Source organism: Lepisosteus platostomus, chromosome 3 (assembly GCF_059453375.1).
Source record: "Lepisosteus platostomus isolate fLepPlt1 chromosome 3, fLepPlt1.hap1, whole genome shotgun sequence".
Taxonomy (NCBI): Eukaryota; Metazoa; Chordata; class Actinopteri; order Semionotiformes; family Lepisosteidae; genus Lepisosteus; species Lepisosteus platostomus.
In genome coordinates this window covers 33674180-33696996 of record NC_142613.1, presented here as the reverse complement: position 1 = coordinate 33696996, position 22817 = coordinate 33674180, and the positions used below count along the sequence as shown (strand labels likewise).

The following is a 22817-nucleotide window of genomic DNA, read 5'->3' as shown; positions in this document are numbered from 1 at the left end:
TCTCAGTATATTTCCATTGGATATCTCACTTTAACTTATATATACCATTAAAGACTAAAATCTTAGGAATCATCTTTTATATATGAGCTTATAATAACCAATTCCTTTTTTCATACCCAGCCGATATGGAATAGCTAGTTGAATGTTTTTCACATCTTGACTCACAGCTACAAACCTGCAACTGCACACAGGGAAGAATGAGGACATGTATTCTCCTGAGAGCCAACCACCTTTGAGCCGTTCAACTTTTAACACCCTCTGGTAAGGTCCAAGACCAGGACCAACTGGAGACCTGGCACTTCCTTCGCCAACATCACTGCAAAACTGCAAGAGCCTGGAAGACCAAAGGCCCTATTGTGTCTCTGAGAATCTAGACAGCTTTGGCAGACTAATCCTACCATATCCTCGGCTCATCCAATTAGGAGCCACTGCTTGAGCAATCCCAGTCACAGTTGTCTAGTTACATGACCTGGGCTCAGACCTGCAATCACAGGCCTTAACCTGAGCTCAACCTGGGCCTTTACAGATATCAGTCTTAAACGTAATTGTTACAACCCCCAGTGTCTAGGGGTAAAGGGGTGTAACATTTAGGATAATTCTTTTGGAAGCAGGTGGGTTCTGGTGAGGGACTAGGAAGCATGATAACAAAGGTGGGTGCAAAAGTGATGATTTTAAGTTGAATAAGTGACTGGTAAGACACGATAACACACAGGGTAAGGGACGGGAGTGGTGCCAAAGAAAAGAAAATAACAAACAAAATGGAGCTGGCTAGGAAAGTGAGGGAAAGCTAACCTGACTACAAAAGAAAACCCAAAACACACGGTCTTCAGTGTCTTCAACACCCTAGCTAACCTCCACTGACTACCCAAAACCCAAGACAAACTGCACTCGCCCATACTAAACTAGTGTGACTAATACAAAATCAACTAGGTTGTTGGGTACATTCTACACACTTAAACTAACCTTATACACAAAAGTTCACACAAAAACACAAGTGAACTAGGAATACAAATAAGGGAAAATGAGAGTAATCAACAGGAACAGGGTACAAAAGAACACAAAGGTTGAACATGTAACACGTTAGGGCAAGGCAATGGCAAAACAAGGATAAACACAAACAAACAAAAGTACAAAGAAACTAACAGAAACCAACAAAACAACAAAGCCAAAGCTATACAAAAAAACACACAAAACAAAACAAAACAAAACAAACCAAACCAAACCAACAAAGCCGAAGCAAAGGCAAAACGAAGCGATAACCAAAGCTAAATGAAGCAAAGCAAAAACCAAACAGGACTGAAGTGAAACAAAAGGCCTCCCTTCCTGAAAACCTCCATGTTATATACTGAATAAGATGCAGTCTGATTGGCTGAGAGGCTGATTAATGATGATGTCATACAGAACAGTGGTGTAATGGTGGGCCAATGGGGGAGGGAGACCGATCAAAGGTCAGCAGTGTGGAACATACTGTTATAACAAAAACACACAGACCACACACTGGGACGTAACAGTAATTATAAAATGGCAGTTTTACAGTCCAGATAGCCCTGATGTTAGGAGTGATTCTTGAGAGTGAGAACAAAAATGTGTTTTTTTTAAAAAGGACTCTAGTGAGGGACTCTTTGAAAAGAGTAATGCCATACAGGAAATACTGACATGGAAGGAGGTCTCTTCAAAGTGGCTCACCAGCCCAAACTTTGTGTTTTTTCTTCTTTATTTTTACTTTTCCATGTGTCCTTCACCACAAGCAGCTTGCCCACTCTAATCCATTTTCCTGTCACCACTACAAATAAGACCACTGCATTGAACATGACGTTAGGACATACCTTCCGGATCAAGAAGGCGAGGGATACCCAGTTCATTCTCAGCGATGGCAAAGGCTTCTTCCAGATTCTCCCTGTTGGTTCTCCTCCTCACTCTGTCCATGTCTACCAGGTCAGGGCGAATGGCAGAGATGACAGAGTAGAAGGCAGCTCCACTGCGCCAGCTCCTCCCAAAGTCCTTCACTTCAACTCCCAAACGCCTTCAAATACAAAGTACAGACCCAGAGCTCAGAGCAGGAGGGAACATACCCTAATAACTCATTGGTCGAGATCCTCACTTTTTCTAGAATTTAGCTGGATATACTGTACAGTACAGTATATCCTGTGTAGTATAATTGACAGTTTATCAGAAACAATGAACTATAGGCCTGAAACGCATAAAAATACAGAGGTTAAGACAGAACTTCTCCCTTTAACAGGTAATTGTTCTGTTCAAGCAATAATATGGGAATCAAGTATGAGTTACTTAATTACAAGATAGTTCATGTATTTAAGCTAATGATAAGTAGGAAAATTGTGTTTAACCATTTGGAGGTTACATCAATCATTTTGATTACTTTTTAAAATTATTTTGCCTAAATCGGTTTTAACAGTTTTAATAAAGTGATCTACTCACACAATTTGCAACTAAAACCAAGATAAACGTGTGTCATATATAAACAATATGAACTATATAAAATAAAAACACCACCTTGAAGTTCACGCATCTCTGTTAACAACTTTCAAGGAACTACAAGTTTTAAAAAGTTATCCACCTATTAAATTTTTTTCCACCAAAAAACCAACATTGAGTTGAGTCTTACTTTGCTGCTGTGTACTGCACCCATTTCAAAAGGGCCTTCTTGGCATTGCCTTGGAATTTGGTAACAACCTTCCTTTTCATGGGCGGGCTAGCAGTCTCAGAGCTAGCCAGGCTTTCCACTGATGAGGTGCTACTGGACAGGGACTGCAGTAAGGTCAAATTGCTGGTCAGCTCCTCTATCTGTGAAAGACAGAAAAGATGCTGTTATGACAAAATAGACTTCTCAGCTTTGCATGAACTGGAACAGGTGGCTACAGCTATAGGAATATAATGTGTCCTGTCCATCCTTCCAGACTTGGACTCACATAGCACCCAAACACCTGTACACCTTGTACCCCATAAAAGATAAGGAAGAAGGTCAAGGTATTTTTAAAACTCAGCAAAGCCAAAACAGAGCTACACATAACAACAGCTCAGTTTTAGAATACCTAAACTGATAAGGCTGATCTAGAAATGCATAAAAAACAAATGGCACAACGCCCTTTAAACTTGAAATATCTAAATTGGGAAAACCACTGCATGTGAGAATGGAGAAAGTACCAAAAATAAATTATGTTCCAAGTTTAAAAGACCTTTATCTCAACAATGATTACGCATTACCTGGAAATAGAGAATGATGGTCCACATCAATCCAAGCACAATGGATGGCCTTCCATCGACAATGTCAGTTGCATTAATGTTGACCAGCTTGATCTGAAACATAGAAGAAAGTTTAACTTCAGTCTTCATAGTTCAATTATATCACTTGTTTTAGAGTTGATTAATAAAAGTCATGTTTTCATCTAAGCGGGGAAAGACTCTTCAACACAGCAATTGCATTATGGTCAAAATCAGAGATATGGATATGGAGAGTTGAGGAGATGGCAGCTTGAACCACTGTCTAGAGATTGTGTAATTCCAGAGATTCAGAGTGTTAGTTTCAGAGCTGTACAAAGCATGCTTTATGAAATATAGTCAATGGATATCTCACTGTGAGCTGTAACATCTTAACAGTATGGAGATGCTCTCATTATTAAATGAAGGTAAGATTTACAGTGTATAGTATGTTACTGAGAACAATAAGCCCTCAATATGAGGGAATATGACATTGAAACATGGAGAAATTTGTTTTTAAATATATTTATGGATGTAATAATTAAGCAACTGCTGATAAATATATAAATAACCAGTTGAGTAGTTGATCTAGGATACTAACCGGAGATCCTCTGTAAACAGACTTTAGTCGGCATGGCAAAAGAGAGATTGCAGTTAGTATTAGTCATCTGCCAACCCTGAGTGAAGGAAAACATTCCATTCTCTGGGAGTGCTCGTTAATATTACTGACATGCACATACAGTAACAATAACAAACCATCACCATTCCTGACCCTGGTTAAATGAGACTAAACATCACAGGCAAGGTTAAATTGCTAAATTACAGCTAAGCTGAAGAGATTCAATAGGCTTCCCTATATCACAGATGGCATTAAAAGCTGTGAGGCTGAAGAAAACTAGAAAATATTAATCCTTCAAGTTTCAATGAAACTTTGAAGTTTTATATAAAATGCAATTGAATGTGACTAAAGTTCCAAATATAAAAGATCATTGTTTCAATACTTTTGTTGCATTTTTAATTGTATCTTGCATATATATTTAATTGTATAGTTTTTTGTTTCATTGTATATTCTATTTTCATTTATCTTCATGTTAATATTACCTTTTTTTTTGGAAGAACTTTTAAACTGATAGGGAAAGCTATGTACTGTATATATTGAAAATATTATTTCTTCGTGTTTCAGTGAAACTTTGAAACAGTTGAAAAACTATGGGAAAGCTATGTATATATTGGTGATGTATATTAATAAATATTAAATAAAGATTATTAAATATGTTTTCTAGTTTTAAAATATCAGTTTCTGCATTACAAACCCACTACACACAAGATTATAATTAGAAGGCTTGCTTGCTACAAAGGCTGTGAAATTAAACTTGGATGGTTCCTCCAGGGTTTGGCTAAAGCAATACTCATGGGATGCTGAGGGAACGGAAGTCTTCCTGCACTTGTGTGCTCACAGGAAAGATAAACTCTCAACCACTGTGAGTTCAATAGTTTCCCTATTCACAGTTTCATTACAGCCAGCTCTGTCAAAACAACTCATCATGTACACCATTCAGAGCACTGCTTCGTAAAACAAATATTCCAAACCTGCTCATCTATTGTCTTTTTGATGGTTTAGAACTTTTGATGATTTCCATTTCAAATACTAAATCCACAGAATCCCACTTTTAGTACTCTTAAGTCCATCTACATTCATTCAAAACTCTAATTCCGCTGTAAATTTATAACATCAAATTCTCTCATTTCAGCAGATGGTTCACAGAGGAATGAATGACAAGGCTGTGAGCACAGTGTTATTGTGTCATAATATCAGTGTCGACAATATATCACAGAGCTATCCACTCATGGCACTGAAGTACTGGATTGTCTGGATTGTTTTCATTTCAACATTACTTGATTCAGTACAACTTGATTTACCTTGTTACTGAAATCATTGGTACGAGTCAACAACTACCTGGGTCTCCAGGTGCTTCGTCTTTAAAAAGTCCAAAAAAGGTACAGGACCAGAATTAGACAGCCCTGTTATACAGTATGAGGATTTGTGTTAACTATACCTCCTAAGGATACATTAAATTTTTTGCTAATTTCTGTGAACACTCAGACGGATAACATACCTATATTGTAGTTAATTTAGCTTCAGATCAAAGCCAGTGGTTTCAAAACACATTCACCAAGGCTTTGAACTACCTTTCTTTTACCAGACAGGCATCATATGATGAACAAAGGGGTAAGTAAGAGCATTTGGTGAGAGAGGAGGACAGACTACAATGCAGGGTTCCACACAATTAGCTCCTCTACTCTCAGAAGATCTCATTCCATCTGAGAAAAGTACACAGGGAGCTGCCTTACCCTCCTGCCCTCCAGGAACTTGAGAGCAGTGCCTATGTTGGAAACCCAGTGGATTCTCTTCAGCTGCCGACCTTGCTCGCAGGGCTAAGAAAAGAAAGACAAATCAAATTGACAGTGCAATGAGGAGTGTGCTTTAACAAAGTAAGATCAATAAATTCCCAGCAGTGCTGATAGGGGCTATGATGCCATTAAGGATCCCTGTTGGCTATGGGGTTTCTGATTTCTCTCTATACCTAGGATTGGTCACATGGGACTCGTTTGAGGGTGGACCCCTAAGTATCACCACAGAAAACATGAATGCTGCTAGCTATGTGTTCAAACCTCTGAGCCATCGAGAGATCACAAATAGCAGTCTATGGTAAAGATGCTTTTGCCTTTTTTATATTAGTGCCATTTATAAAGCATACATGTTACAGAAAAGATTCTAACATTGAGTTTAGGAACAGCATACAAATATACAGGTATACACCCATACATATAGGTAAGTTCTGACTATAGTCAATATAGTACAAAAAATTCATGCAATTTCCAGTAACCCTATTTAATTTTCCATTGTAAAGCTGAACATAGAAATGTGTCATCTGAAAAACTATTCATGTTAAATTCAAAATGTCAACATAATCTGAGAAATTCTATTTGCTAATCAGCTAAACTATTGACATGCTGAAATTTGACAATCACATATTTTTAATGGCTGAGGTAAGAAGGAACACCTTTCATGACAATTAATTAGTAATTAGTTACTTTTGAAATTACTGCACCCAAGATATTAAAAGAAGCTGGGTCAGAGTTCACAAATTCACAAAGCTACAGTACCATTTGTGCTAAAGAAAGGAATTAAACAATACAATAAAAACACTGGAAAAACATACAGAAGACTCTTTTCTGACTCTAAAGATAACAAAGAAAACTAATTGTTAATAGCAACAATTTATCCTGTGGGCAGACTGTATGAAGCTTCCAGCCTGATAATAATCCACAGAGAGATGTTATTTTTAAATCTGCAACTAACAGAAGGAAGACACAGATTATTATATTAAGTGACCAATGTAATTGCTTTATTATCAAGATATCTCAACAACAAAAATCACAAATAACTTTTGTGATTGTCTAACTGTGACACCTTGTCTTTATATCTGTATTTATTCACAGAAGTGTTACCCATAATTACAAAAACCATGAAAAAAGTAGACATGATTTTCATAATTAAACATGAAATTCTTATTTATTCGTACTTTCCATTTGTTCTTGGTTTAGCAGTGCTGTACAACACCACACCCATCTCTGACAGGAGTCAAGTGAAGACCTGCATGGAAACCCATAACAAAAATGCCGAGTAACTTTGATCACTTTGTTTGAACAAATTGCAAGCACAGACATCTGTGAGGAGGACTTACTAGTTTCTGCCCAGACAGAACCTCAAGCAGGGCAAGAAGCATCACCCCATCTTTAATGTCTTCAAATAGGTCATTCACTACCATTGGTGGGTTCCGCTGTGGATGAAAGAAAATGAAAAGGCCTGTTGAGCTCTGTTTCTACTGGTGTCCTTTTCAATACTTAAAACTTACTTAATTAACTTAATGAACTCTTAATTTCATTAAACCTTTACACGAGCACTCTGTAAACTCAACTGGTTGGAGCTGAAGAGTACATTGAATTGGTGCTGAAAAGCTACTGCAGATTTTGAAGATGGCTTTATGTCCATACATGCAGTTGTGTAACCCAGGCATTTAAAAGAGCACAGAGAGAAACTGTTAACACGGATGTCAGAATTAAATGAATATTGAATCCATGTTATTAACAAATAAAATCTGACTGACTACTATACAGTACAACATTCTTGGAATAAATTGAACAACCTTCTACCTTGTGCTGTACATTGAATTTTAGGATTGCTTTAGGATTCCAAAAAGGTTGAAGAAAAAAAATGAAAAGTCTTACTTGAAGAAAAAGGGCATTAAAGTTTTGTTTGCAAACAATTTTTCAACATTTACTGTTTGTTTAAGTTTGCTCTTCATTATCAATGACATTAGAAACAATGCTATAGTCATTGTGAAGAAGAGATTTAATTCATAAGCTGAAGTTGTCTATTACTGTAAAATCAACATTTATGGTTCGAGCAAAGTAAAATTTTAACAAGGCTTTAAAGTTTTATTTCTGTTTCTCTCTAGAAGACATGCATCAGGAACACAGGGGGAGTCCTGATAAGACAGTATTGAAGCTAAATAATGAATAAGTATTAAAAGCAACATCCAGATGAAGCTTCAATTTTTTGATTGATTAAAACCAGCTACATATGTCCCAAAAAAAAATTAAATACACACACAAAAATAAAACTTCCAAAACACTCAATTCACCAGTAGCCTAAAGGTTTAAAAAATGAATTAATAGTTTAGTTATTGTTTATTTTCTCATTTTGGAGGCTAGAATGTCCCATTGAGTCAGTGGCTTACAATGTGTACTATTGAGGGCACTTAAAGCTGTAGATAATAACTATGTAAATGTTTAGGCCCAGGGACATTCAAAAAAAAGAGCACATTGTTCATACTGTATCATCTCAAGAATGTTAGAAAATCATTTGTTCATCCAAGCATACGTCAAAATGAAACAATTCACTCATCTTCCAGGTTCAATGATTCTCATCTTTAAATCCTTTATTGTAAAATCTACAAGCCTGTCAGACTTGACAGCTTCTTCCCTCAAGTGATTTTGAAAACAAAACACAACAAATTCAGTTTGTGTCCTGCAATAAATGTCACATCAATGCTCGCCTGATAAAAGGTAGTATTTCAAGTATGCTCTCTTTGGAATAATACAGTATGTTAAGTTTTCCCACAGATTTTTACAAATCTGTCATGGCACCAAGAAACAAATATGTGAAAAACAGTTTTAAACTGCTATCCAGATATATCTGGCAGGGTTCTGAGTGCTATTTAAGCCCTTCTGTGGAACTGTGCAAACTAATGCTAATTTGGAAAATATACTTTAGATCCTCCCCTAGAAGATAAGCCAACTGGAAAATTCACTTTTTCATACTTATTGAATAACTTGCTGGTAAAATGAAATATGACACAAAGAATACTTCTGTGCCCATTATAATCGACAAAACGTTCCCACAAACAAAAGCAATTTGTTCTCATACCATTCAGTTTACCATTCAAATCTGAAATTTGAATTTGAAGTAAACCATCGTTCTTTTTCCATGTCTAAAATTAATAACAGGTTCCCTATAAACATGTTCATGTTCCTGGGACATTTAATGATTCAGTATAAACTTCCTGCCTACAGATCAATAACTCTCTGGGCCACATGTAATGAAGATTCGTGGTTAAAGAAGGTTCTCCCTGCATAAAGGTAATAAATCAATTGAAGCACAGCCTGCAAACTAAGAGGCAGGAAACAATTATAATGGAGCAGATTGCCACTGCTGAGTACAGCATTTGAAACAGCAACATTTTCTATCATTGCTGAACTTTATTCTGAGAGTTATGGGAAAACATATCTTAGGCTGGTCTCAAGTGCTCCAGGATCGCAATGCATTAGTACTTTTAACAAAAAGTTTGCCCTACAGATAACAATTATTGTAATCATTACAGGATTTCCTTCCACCTTCTACAGACATGCTGACCAGGTTAATTGGTGTCTTCGGATCATCCCTACAGTATGTCTGCTTGTCTGCCTGTGTGTGTGTAATGTGATGTATTGGATGATGTGTGATGGAGGGCATTCAGTCCAAGCATGCACGCTCTGTCTGACAAGAAAGGTGGTCTCTGGTCCTTTGCAGGCCTCTTTGGGGTGAAGTGTTTGTGGATTACAGATAGATGTACTGTAATTATCAGTTACCATAGCTTGCACTCATCTTTCACAAGGTCTAATTATATTAAGTACTGACAACAAGTAATTAGAGTTATTAGAACATATTCAAAAAGGACACTCCAGCAGAATGTTTTGGCACTTATTACACTGCCCCACAACATTGTTCTTGTAGTAAAACATAGCCTGAAATACCCCAACAAGGGCTGTGTAATTAATAAGCCACATGTGAAGAATCTCAGGAGAACCTACACATAATCTGCTTTTGCAGTTTCTGTTGCTAAAGAACAGAAGCCAAGATACAAACAAGTAACTGACGACAGAAAAGAAAACAAAATGAACCTTTGCAGCCTCGATTCAGCCAGTGTAAATTATCTGGCATATTATCAACCATCTCTACTAAACAAAATAATGTAAAAAAAATAATCAGTAATAGTAATATTTGTGGCCTATTTATAAACGATTTACTATACTAGCATCTGTAGCAGAAACTCCTTTCATCCTTTCATCCCCTAGATGTGCTGAAAATGCAACAATTAAATTCATGAATCTTTCATCTCCCATTAATTCTTTACTGTCGCTTAGCAATTCTGATTCTGAGAAACATACTGTATTCATATTGAAATCTGTAAATTGTGAAATTGTACAGAAAAATAGCAATTCTCTCCTCTTCAATTTGTAATCTGTAAAATAACTAAATTTAAATCTGACATTCATGAGTTTGCAACATGAAACTGCAAAATACTGTATAGTACTTTATATACTGTAAAATACTTTATAGTACTGTAGGTTCCTTTATAATTTAAAAAATATATAAATACAGTATACCTATTGAAAAGTAAAAGGGTGTTAAATTTTTATGAACAAAAAGGCTGCCTGTGAAGGATGTTGCACAAGAGACAAACATCCATAAACTATTCAATTAATCCATAAATAAAGATTCCTACATTAGAGACAATGTGATAATGAGAGGAACTGTCAGATAAAACCTCAGCTACAGTCATTAATTACCTTCAATTTTCCTCTTAAGATATATAATAAGTATAGCAGAGTCTTTAACTTCATCTGACAGTCACAGAGACCTTATAAAGATTATAATAATGGATTAGAACATCCTATTCTCAAGAAGTTCGGAGTTTCTACTGTATAAAGAACCAGGGAAGTTCAGTTTAACCTACAGTAGATCAGTTAAGAAAAAACAGCTCAGTTTCACTTCTGACCAGCACTCCTCTACCAACACATGTCCTCAGCCACTTTGTGGAGTTAGTGATGTAATGAAAGGCAAGTTCTTTGCAAGCTCTTCATGTCTTACCCTCAGAATTGCAGGATTAAAATTCTTTTCAGGATCAACAGCTAACGCTCTTGTGTAAAAAAGTAATTTGACTTGGAACTCTCATCTAGAGTGAGTTTTGTTATCAACAAGCAGCCTTTATTAATCTTTATAAAATAACAAAAACCACTGAAATAAACAATGCCTATGGTTACTGGCCAGAAGTACAGTACTACATTATTTTTTCTTTACATTTAAAACTAAATGTAAAAAGCTTTTTGTCTAAGAGATTACATACATTAGAAATTTAGAAATTAGAAATTTAAACTGTTTATATTAAATTATTGGTTCTGTTTTGCTAGAAAAAACTTGATATACAGTATTCTGTGATATCTATTTAGTTTATTATGCCTATTTACAATCATGTCAAGAGTTATTTCTTCCGGAGTTTGCCTTCAATTGAATTTTCTGCCTTGCAGCATCAATGCTGTCAGGCTCTAATAAAAATAATCAGACTGTTAACCTCCATGACTGCAAAAATGATCCACAATTAATCTTTAAAACCAAAGCAGGACTTTGAATCAATAGTGGATAAAAAAGTACATTACAATCAAAATAAATAATAGAGGAATTCCACTGCCTCTCTAAAAGTTTCAAATTATAAAATACTGACAATACGTATTTGTAGAAATGTAAACTGCCAATCTAACAAGGCAAAATGTTTCTAGTTACATTAGGCAATATTATTTATTTATATTTTTATAAAAATCTAGATCCTTTTAGACAAACAGAACAATGTATAAACACCACATAATTAAAAAAGGCTTAAATATTAATGAACAGAAGAGGAGAACTTTTAATCATTATTAACATGAAAAGTAAACTATTTATTTTGACCTTATTTTTGATCACAAACCAAAATGATCAATTTCTTTTGACAAACATTGTCTGAAAAATAGCATGATAAGCAGTTGCGCAATAGCTGAGGAAGAGAAGGGAATAATTACCTTCTAATAAACAGTAATCGAATTAATCTACAGCAAAACAAATATCTAAACAATAAATTGTGTTCAATAAATTGTTTTCAGAAAGCTTCTACTTATCACACTTTTGGTGATCATAATAAATAAATATTGTACAGTTTGTTCTTAGTGGAAAAGGAGATAAAAATATAAAAAGATAAAAAAGTACATTCCTTGACCGCATGCATTTTTGTGACTTTTTTGTAAGAAATAACAAAGCATAAGGAAAACAGAAAACACTCTGTCCCAGATGTCCATGTCCCAGACAGGTATACAGTTGCAAATGTGAGGCATGTACACAGAGCACGTACTGAAATGTATGCAACGAATATGAAGCAAGTACTAGAAACTGTGAAAACACTAGTTCCCAGCACACTTAACTAGATGTTACACTAAACTATTTTTACTCTTGAGTCCAAGCAAAAAGGATCTCAGTAATTACAACAACATATTTGAAATTCCAAAGTAAATTATTTGATGTTGCCTAAAGAAGTAGAGCTAACTTAGTTCATTTTATTCTGAAACGAGTAACAAGAAAGGCTTTTAAGCACAAGAACTTCATTTAGTGCTGCACTTTTCCTCCATTTGGCATCCAAAGTAATGAGACTGGTCACAAGGCCCGTGTGCAATGCATCTTTGATCTTGGGAAATAAAGCAATGCGTAATGCAAGCACTAGATCCTTCTTCACAAAGCAAACATCTTTATAGTACCAACCAGTGGAGGGTTTCAGATCTTACCTTTAGATATTTAATTCCAAGCACAATTTGTCACTAGCAGTTTATGGATGTTTTGCATTCTGAATTCATGAGAAAGAATAAAGAAAATAGCATTTCCATTTTAGTATTTTTTTCTTCCAAACAGTAATTTAAGAAAAACTCTGTATTAAATATCATTAATTTAATACAGCATTCTGACTAATATTTTACTAATTAGGTTGGGGACATTAAATGTATGCAGTATACACAGTACCTAACAAAAGTATTCATCTAATGATGTTCTGTTTTATTGATTTACTGTACTAATGATGTACATAGATTTTTTAAAGTGAATATTATTAATCAATACTCAAAAGCTCAAACTGAACATGTTCATGGGTGAAAGAAGTTAAATGTTATCAAAAGCTACAAGGAAAAAAAAACTTTGTTTGATGGGATCAGTATTTGCACACTCTTTACTGTGCCTAATCTAAATAAGTCCAGGTGCAAACAAGTACTTAGACAAGTCAGACAATTAGCTGAATTTATTTTTTGTGTAAAAATAGTGGTTCACATTTCTACAGTGAATAGTACAGAAATACACTATATATTAGCAGTATATTTAATTGTGGAAAATACATTTTTCTTTGCTATGATATCTTTTTGGTATTTATACTGCTACTTTAAAAAGGCGTTCAGAAAATAACTTTCTTTGAAGAGTGGAAAACAGATGCCTAACAACATACTGTAAATTAATGTTCTAGCTGTCTTGAAGAGAAAAATCCTAATTCAAGCCAAACCAACATTAACTGTTCCATGACTGCTAAAAAAATGAAACAATTACTGAACAATTTTATGAAAAAATTAGAAAAGGACCTTTAAATTCTGGTAGCAAAATAAGTAACCTTTTATTCACTTTTTAACATCCCTGACCTAAAAAATCTCAACATTTTATTACATTTTCATTACTGCAGACATGTCTTGCATTTAGATATGTTTACAGTATGTTAACACTGAGATACCTAACATGGTGTTTACTATGTGTACAATGGCCATTTATTGCAGACTTAGCTCCTTATAATCCCATGGATCATATATAGTTATATTTTTGCACATCTCAGTTAATACAGTACAACAAACCTAAAATATTAAAAGGTGCTCCCAAAAGTCTTGAGTACAGCATCTCTCTCAAAGCCATTCCTGCAAACATGCTTTCTGAGCAGTGCGTCAATACTCTTGTTTAGCTCTGTTCACGCAGAGAATTGTTCCTTCCCCTTCTGTTCTCCATCTGCACAGATTTGCTCTTTTTCAGCCACATTTGCTTTTTTTAGGGCCAAGAGCTTTACTTGCAGCTACAGTAGTATGAAGCTACTATTTGAGCTGATCTATGCACCACAAAATGATTCCCATACCAAATGAATGAAGTTAAAGAAAAGGATAATCTCCTTAGCAATATAATCGCCAGTGATTATAAAAGCATAAAAATATTAATTATTACTCTTTTTGGAGTGGATAAAAAACTTTTTTTTGCTAGTTGTAACTGATTATAAGCCAACATTCAATATGCTGAAGGTTTCCCTATAATTTTGATCGAGACTAAATATTCTGTGCATGATGTACGTGTGATTTACAATGATTTACAATTCATGTATCTGCAAACTCCATAGCAAAAAGAATCAGTACATGCAGACTGAATCTTCTGTTAAACCTGTAGCTTAAACCATCCATTTTCAAACCGCTTTATCCAATACAGGGCTGCTACAGGGGAGTCAGCGCATACCCTGGCAAGCAACAGACACAAGGCAGGATTTGCTCTGGATGGGACACCAGTCCATCACAGGACTCACACAGACATACACACCAGGGCCAGTTTTCCCAAAAGCCACGTAACCTACCAGTATGTCTTTAGACTGTGGGAGGAAACCAGAAAATCCAAAGGAAACCCATACATACAAAGAGAACATACAAAGTCCACAGAGAATTGAACCCAAGGCCTTAGCGCTGGAAGGTGCACCACCATGCCACCTTAGCTCAGAACAGTTTTTTTGAAAAGCTGAAAATAAAAGGGTTTCTAATTGTGTGAAAAGAGCATCATTGGGAATTATAAGTTCTAAAGTCAGGAGGTGGAATTATGGTTAAGCGACTGCCTCAAAGCTCTTGGGTCCTGGGTTCATTTCTATTCCTGGGCACCTTCTGTCAGAAGGACACATGTTCTCCAAGCCATGTGCACAAGGGTTTCTGTAGGGTGTTCTGGTTTCCTTGAGTCTTCCAAAGGCACTAACTGGGATCTGGGTGTGGGCTCGTGCGTGGAGCACATTGTGTGTCCTGTAGCACACTGTTACTCTGGGATTGCATTTGGAAAATTTGGGGAAAATTACATTGGAAAAAATCAGCTAAGTGGTGTCTTTGGTTCAAAACTATAGAATAACATAAAAACCACTGAGAGGAAATGAAAATTGAGATGACAGGCTGAGCAATGAGTATATTTACAACTTCACAGTGTAGATCTGAATGTTATAATAATACTTTTGCTTTTCTTACTTGATTTCTTCAATTAAATGGTTAAGGCATGAAGTAGAGGTTTGTGATTTTAATGCTCTAACATTAAAGTCAGCAGTTGATTTCCTTCAAACACTCAATGTTTTCATTTCCTATAAGTTCCAAAGATAAATTCCTTTTGTGAATGAAATAGACTGTAAAACACTCCAAAGCTACATTTCAATAAGTGAACATCTTGGAAGTGGATACTTTCCTTTTTGTTTTTGTAGCACATCACAATAAACACTGAGTTACAAAATCACATGTTCCTGACATTCTGTTTTTGAAGCCTGAAACCTGTTCTTTTTTGTGATGTCCCCCTACTACTGTCACTACTGTATTTCAGTTGGGAAAAAAATGCCACAAAAAGTTAAGAAAATAGAGATGATTGAAAAGATACATTTTTTTAAACAAATGAAAATATTCATCTGGAATATAACCCATTGTCCAATCTCTAAAAATGATGACAAAGTCAAACCAAGTAACTATAGCCCAATAAGTCTAATGTCTATTATGTATAAGGTTATAAACAGTAAATGATCATTGGAACTAAACGCATTACCTGTATCTGGATCATCTGTATTGAAATAGAATTCTAGGGGATATTCAAAAGGGATTTAGAAAAATGTTGTTTATTCATTTGACGTCTTAAAACAAGCAACAACGCTAATAGATAAAAAGAGCATATGATATGGTAAATTATGATTTTCAGACGGTAATAGATAAAGTTCATTATAAACAAATAATTCTTACATTACAAGTGGCAGGCTTTCAAGGTACTGTGTGTGCTTGGGCTTAGAATATATAGAAAACAGTACACATAAGTGAAGAATTATCAAATTAGGGTGATGTAATCTGTTAATTGCCAGCAGCCATATCACCCTGCAGTTCACAACTGGCAACCCACTGCAGCTAAGCAGGTTTAAGCCTGGTCAGTACCTCTGGGGAAAAATAAGGTTGCTGCTGGAAGAGGTGTTAGTGGGGCCAGTAGGGGGCGCTCACCCTGTGGTTTGTGTGGGTTCTACTGCCCCAGATGGGACACTATACTGTTGCAACACTCTGTGGAAAGTGAAGGCATTGTGGTCATCCACTGCAACCTCCAGTAGTGACAACTACTCGTACCACTGGACCCAGGCTTCTTAGGTTGAGAGAGTGGGACTGCCCCAGTGCAACAGCTTTCCCATTTCAAAAAAGCACTCCCGTACTAGCTGCAAGTAAAGCTCCCGAGGTTTCTTCATGCAGCTCATCTTCCAAACAGCTGCACAAAGTCGTTGGACACGACAATCCTCAATCAGTTGATAAACACATAGATCTGTAGTAGGACTACTGTTTTAGACTAATGATACAGATTCTGGAATGATAAGTAAATTAGTAACATTGCAAATGACACCTTAATAGGAAGATTAGGAAACACTACAGAAGCTGCAAAAAACTAGACAAAATTCAAAATAAGAATGGCATCAAAAAATGATATTGCTCCTTTTGGAATCAGTCCAAACAAGACCTTTCTCACTCAAAAGAAGGTCCTACACTGACACTCTAAAAGCAATTAATCTTCTAAGTCTTGAATGAACAAAACCTGATTTAAGTATTTAAAATCCTCAAAGTCATTAACATTATCGATGGACATCTTCAGAATGAACAATGAAACATGAACACTAGTGATAACTACAGAGCAGTGTATTTTAAAACTAAAAAGAGAAGACACTTCTTTACCACCAAAAGGTTGTGGAAGCCTGGAACAAGCTACCCAGCCATGTTGTGAAAGCTGGTTTCATTCCAGAAACAGCTTGATGAGCTCCCTGGATAAATTAACAACTAGCAACCAAGCAAACTATGTGGGAAGAGGGACATCCTGTCGTGTGTAACCTTTCTTATGTTCTTTTCCTTACAAGACCTTTCAAGCTAGCTTAAAGAAGTCACTGTTACTGAGCCAGGTGGTCAGTAGACTCCAGTTTGATTGATCCTGGGAGCAGTCTGGGTGGGCTCATGAACATGTCATATTGAGGACGATATATTTTACTCATGGCAATCATTCCTGTGTATCTTCACATAAAGATACGGGAATCTCTCCTGTCACTTGGATATTGGAGGGGCTCAGAATGAGAGCCAGTAGGAACATCTACAACTAGCAAAGTTAAACTTTCCAATGTACAGTAGCTGGACATCACAAGCTTTCTGTGAACAGCATTAATGGATGCTGGATGGATGTTCACCAATTATGCCTTCCGGCATGTAGAGGCAGAAACATCCTGTTGCTGCTTCCATAACCTTGTTTTTTTTTATGGGACAGTGTTGTTATCCTTGTGTCCAACCTCCAACATGGAGGACCTGGTGCCTGACATCGGACACGACCCCACTACCCTGAGATTATGAGTCTCATGCTCTGCCAACAGAGCTAGCCTTGGCCGAACAGCATTAAGATAGATCATTAACATAAATTAAAATAAATACGGTTCCAGCCCAGTGTACAGAGCTGATGAAAGATTTTGATTGTGTTTACATGAAGCAAAGCACTGCATGGTCTTTACCTTTGCCAAATGGGAATTGATCCATTTGGTGAAAGTTCTTTTCTGTACTGCTTCCTGTTCATCTAAAAAGAAAAAAAAGATATGATCAGCAAATATTTCATTTCATTGAACTTCTAGGTTAGAACAGACCTTTTTTAACTAAGAATCACTGCGCAAATGTAGTTCTTTGTTTTTTAAAAGAAATTAGAACAAGTGGTTTGGGATCATTTTAGTAACAATTCCCTGTCTCACACCAACCCCTGATCCAGATTCTGTGAATGTAAAAAAAATGAATTGAAATCGGAAATGGGTTTAAGAGAGGGAACTGGAATTGAAAAACTGGAACAGACGCCAAACCTGGATTTATTATTATTTCTTCACAGTGAAAATCTCATAATATTTTGACATTTGAACAGAGCAACACACTTTCCCTGCCTTTCACCTTCCTGTACAGTAATTACCTGTTTAAGGATCTCAATGAACTATTAGACTGAGGAACATGTTAGTCAGAAACTGGTATATTTTTGTTTTCCTCACAGTTTAGACTAGACAGTTCAACATTACTTTGATAAAGGTGCTTGAAGTGTGCTGATTCTTTCAATAACTGAGTCCCATAGCTTTAGTTTCAGTCTTTACAAATGCAAAACGATGAAGAACCCAAAGAAAGGGACTTTTTCCAGGACAAATGAAGGCAGGCAATCTTGATAAAGATGAAAAAAATAAAAGTATTTTCTGAACATGCTTGATGAGTAGAAACAAGTAGTCAAAGAAATAAGTCATAGTGTTTAAAAAGTAAAGTCCTTAATGGTCAAAAAAGTAATGATACAGCAATTATTTACATACTAATACTTAAATGTCAATTTCCAATGTATGCTTTTACATCCTATGTGTGGTTATGCTTTCAGTCGTAATTCTGTGAGGATTTATAAATAAGCAAATATCCTTAAATAGCATAAACTAGTAGTGACTCCAGACAGAAAGGTGTTTACTAAGAAATTTAAATAATATATTCTGCAAACTAAAAACAAAGTATAAAGCTATACAGTATTTTATATATTTCAGAATGACTCCATTATGAAGCATTATGATTTACAGTACATTTCTTTGGCACTATAGCCCATTGACCACTAATGCCAGATAACTTTGCTGTTACAGTAGATATCAGCGATATCTGTATGGGTGGGGAAAGCTTCAAAACCGACATTACTGTGGTCTTTTAATCTCATTGCATTATCTACACTTTGTTCCTCATCAAAGCCTTCATTTCTAAATCTTCTACAAATATGTTTTAATACATTTCTGCTACCAATACTTGTATAGTTCAAACAATGTAAAATGGGGAAAAAGGTTCTAGATTTTGAAAAGATATTAAGAACTGTGGCACAGTTTTGAAATGTGTATGACTCACCCCAGATTAAACATTTGCCATGATACCATGTAGCTATTGCAGGTTGATGCATTTTAATAAAGATTTCACTCTAGAATCTGGGCCATTACTATATGCATTTTTAAACCAGTTACAAAACTGTCATACCAATTTCTTTTAAGATTATGGAAGAGTGTCAATTCATTACATTATTTGTTCAAAATATTTTATCATGTTGGTCACTCTTCTTCTATCTGGAACAAAGTTGATTCCCACTGTTTAGCACTTAAAGATTATCTTCCAGAAAATGCATCTCAGATTTTGAAGAAATAAACCTGCATTGGTATTTAATTAAACTATTGTAGCTATAGAGACATAAGTAACTACTACCTTGCACTGTTAAACATAACTAAGTACTTTATTGTAAGCTTTGAATTTTAATCTCTTTAGTCAATAAGATTGTATACAACACTGTGGAATAACTTAACCACTCTTTTTCAGAACCATCAGTGGTATTGCTTTTTTTACTGAAACACCTGCATCACAGAGGGCTCCTCATTTTCTATAATTCAGTTTTAAATGGCTTCTCCTGGGAAACAGTGACGTACATCCCACATCTATTCTTAACAGTAATATCTCCTGCCCATAAATACACAGACTTGGTAATTTCATAAGTGACAAGTTTGGACTCTATTTCTGCTAAGAACTGCAAGTATGAAACATACAGTATCACTACGTTCAGTAAATAACCATGCAGAATAAAGTATTTTAGTCTGTTGCCAATAATAAAAAGCGATGACACCATATATAATTGGCACATTTACGTTTTCCATTTATTAAATTACAGATTTAATTTCCATTTATTTTTTTGTGTGAAATATGTCAGTTTGATGGATTGTTCTGAAGCTCGTTTGCATTGATAGACTAATGCATACCGGCTAGTATGTTCATGCATTATGTATGCCTTTATACATGAATAGAATTGTTTGATTAATTAAAATGACAATTTCATCATTTTCTCTTTTAAAAACTATCAATATCCATTGCAGTGAATGAACTATCAAAGCAACGCTGCTTTCTGCTGAAATGAAACCCCTTTTTTCTGTTCACACAGCTCACATCACACCATACTGGTGATGCACAAGAGGTGACTTTGAGCTGAGTCCTTGCACGAATGAGGACTGAAGGTAGGGAACTACTTCACCATTTAATCTGTTCTGTAGCCATTTTTTTACCAAAAGGAATTTCTATAGCTATTAGTCAGATTGAGCTTTGCATTCATCCAACAACATTTGTCAAAAAAACAGACTGTAGCAAAGGAAAATGGAACTGTCATTTACACTGCAGTAAATAAGTCTTTAAAAAATTACAGCTGCCCACTGAGCATTTCATGTCCATTCTACACTGTTATATCTATATATATGGTGCACACACATAAATCACATGTTTACCCAGGAATCTCAATTTGCAGTGCAAGCAGAATTCCCTAAGGGGTTCAGGCTCTATTGCTGAATGCTGCCCTACTTACCACGCAAATACTGAAAAAATCCCGTCACCAGATTCAGAGATGTCACCTTTTTGCCCGGAATATCCTTATAGCGTGCCATCTTGTGTATTGTATACTTCCAGAGTGGATTTGCCCTTCATGTGTGAGTGAAAACTGACATCCACAAAAACAAGTGTTGTTGGTGGGGGGGGGGGGTTCTCCTTTTTTTCCCCCTCTTCAGGAAGCAAAACAAACGTGTCAGCCTGATTTCCCACTGAAAACACCGCACCACTAATGAGAGCTGCAGCAGCAGTGCCCCCTCCTTCCTCAGTAGTAGAAAGAGAATTACATGCAGACTGATGTTGATCTGCCTTCTGAAGGGCTCATGTAGATTGATGTTTGTTTGCCTTCTGAGGTACTCTTTTTCTGCTTCTTTGCATCCTGCGAGGGTGCTCCGGTTCTGCTGCACTGAACAGCCCTGCTGCTCTGACTGGTAGCATCCCTCGTAACTGCTAAAATGATCTATTTCCCAAAGCCCTGCCAATCAGCACTTGGGGATCTGTGATGTCAGACCTCTGGAAGCATTATTCGTTTTTGTGAGGGAGGGCAGCCCTAGACAGGCAGCACACGTTCACATTCACAAGCAGAGCTGTGGCAAGATTAGAAGGGGGAACCGGAATTCCCAGGTAACTCTTATTGCTAAATTGTTCCAGAGGCACATGAAAGAGTAGAAAGATCTGCTATACAGTAGGTTCACAGGTAGCCTGCAGCACAATGTCTCCAGATTTATCTTTATTTAAACCTGTTTTCATTAAAAATGATTTTTCCTTTAAAGTTGTCTTTCTTTTTAAAATGTTTTTTATATCTATGCAACATTTCCTCATGTGCCAGAAAAAATAATTACAAAGAAATGGAATGTCTGACTTTATGATTGTCTTCTTATTGAGATTATTATCTGCACTTTCAATAGACTGTAACATGCTGAATGGGCAGTTTTTTCAGTGTGAAATCCATTGTAAGCAAAAACTGCATCAATTGGAAAAAGCACACAAGAACTGAATATAATGATATTCCTTAAACATTTTCTGCTCAGTCTATCACTTACTGTTTAGACTGATAACGAAAGAAATGTAAAAAGCTAAACAATGCATTAGGCCAGCTGCAGGGGTGGAGAGGATTACTCAACAAAGAAAAGGGCTTATGAGTAGTCTAACACAGATTTTTTGTATTTATTACATACTATGGCTTAAACTGGAAGCATGGATTAAGGAAAAAAACTAAAACAATTCTTCTACATAGACAACTGATTGTTTATGTAACCTTCACTTTAATTCTTTGAAACAAAATATATCTTCTACAGTGATATACTGTATTGTAATCACCAGATGAAACCAATAGTGTTTACAAATGTCCTGAATGTCTTCTTTATTCATTTTTGTCATACATCCTTAATATCAGAATCAATTATCTCTTCTAGAACACTGGCCATCTGTCTGCTTTAGATCCATCTACTTCAGAGATCCTCATATGACATCTTCTGTCTAATCAAACATGGCTACCCAACAGATCAAATTGAACTACAACTCTACAACTAGTCTTTAGACTACAGGCCCTTTTTCTCCCTAACAATACAACATGGAAATTTGTCCCACACTATGTGTCGTGCAGGTTTTGACTCTCAAAGATTATGTTCTGACTCAATGGACAAAAACGTATTTATTAATTTATAAACTCATGTTAGCTGTTCCAAAGCTTTGCAGAAAAAAATACCTGCCTTATTGTAATATTTATAGATTTGTTTTATAATCTTTCTTACTCATGCAGAATAAATAGTAAGAAGAGGGACCGCTGATTCCTGAGAAGAAGTCATTTCTAAAGCGTTTTATTATTAATTTAAGGAAGCACATTCAAGTGTGTTGTTCAGTGAGTCTCTCACAAGACAGATTAGAAAACTCATGATCCTGGCACTATTCCACTATCATAGACAAAGTCTTCAGATTTGTGACCCAGATCTGTCACAAACAATAGGCTTCTTGTAACTACTTCTTCAGTCTATTTCAAAAACAGGCACAATTTAGCTAGTCCTCACCCACTTACAACATACTCTCGCATTTAATCTGAATTGCCCTCTTGTTCCTAACTTTTTGACTTCACCCAGTGACAGTGCCAACATCTCAGAAGGAAGACCTTTATAAACTGGTCACACAATTTCTTGAAAAGATTGAGCTGCTGCATATCTTTCAGTGGAAAGTTTTGTTGCATAAAGTTGTGTAAAGTTTTTGATGACTCATAAAAAATGCAGCATTAGGATTACAGACTATGCACGGCAGTGTTTAAAACTTATTGGTTTTCTTCAGAATGTGACATTTTTAAGAATTAACCAGGACATGACCTTTACAAAATCATAATTTTTAAACCTATTGCACTGAAATAAAAGCATATCCGATATCTTTTAGGGACTGGAAGACATTTAAATCCTTTCATCAAGGATTACTCATCAAGCCCACATTAGCAACACTGACCCTGTGCAGAAACAGGCAGAGCT

General features: G+C 35.9%; 1 protein-coding gene across 17 annotated transcripts in view; it reads right to left on the bottom strand.

The window, feature by feature from the left end:
• The window catches only part of LOC148674773 (nesprin-1-like), a 229771-nt gene that overhangs the window by 179715 nt on the left and 27239 nt on the right, over positions 1-22817 (bottom strand). For 10 of the 17 annotated variants that reach the window (XM_088625361.1, XM_088625369.1, XM_088625362.1 and 7 more), the window contains exons 1-8: positions 20315-20750; positions 17442-17503; positions 6969-7064; positions 5572-5655; positions 3821-3841; positions 3226-3318; positions 2627-2805; positions 1827-2023 (exon numbers count right to left, since the gene is read on the bottom strand). In XM_088625361.1, the coding sequence (XP_088481487.1) occupies positions 1827-2023; positions 2627-2805; positions 3226-3318; positions 3821-3841; positions 5572-5655; positions 6969-7064; positions 17442-17503; positions 20315-20393 (811 nt within the window). In that variant the 5' untranslated portion in view covers positions 20394-20750. Of the gene's footprint in view, positions 1-1826; positions 2024-2626; positions 2806-3225; positions 3319-3820; positions 3842-5571; positions 5656-6968; positions 7065-17441; positions 17504-20314; positions 20752-22817 lie in introns of those variants that run through there. The other 7 variants (XM_088625366.1, XM_088625376.1, XM_088625375.1 and 4 more) reach the window with 3 other exon arrangements.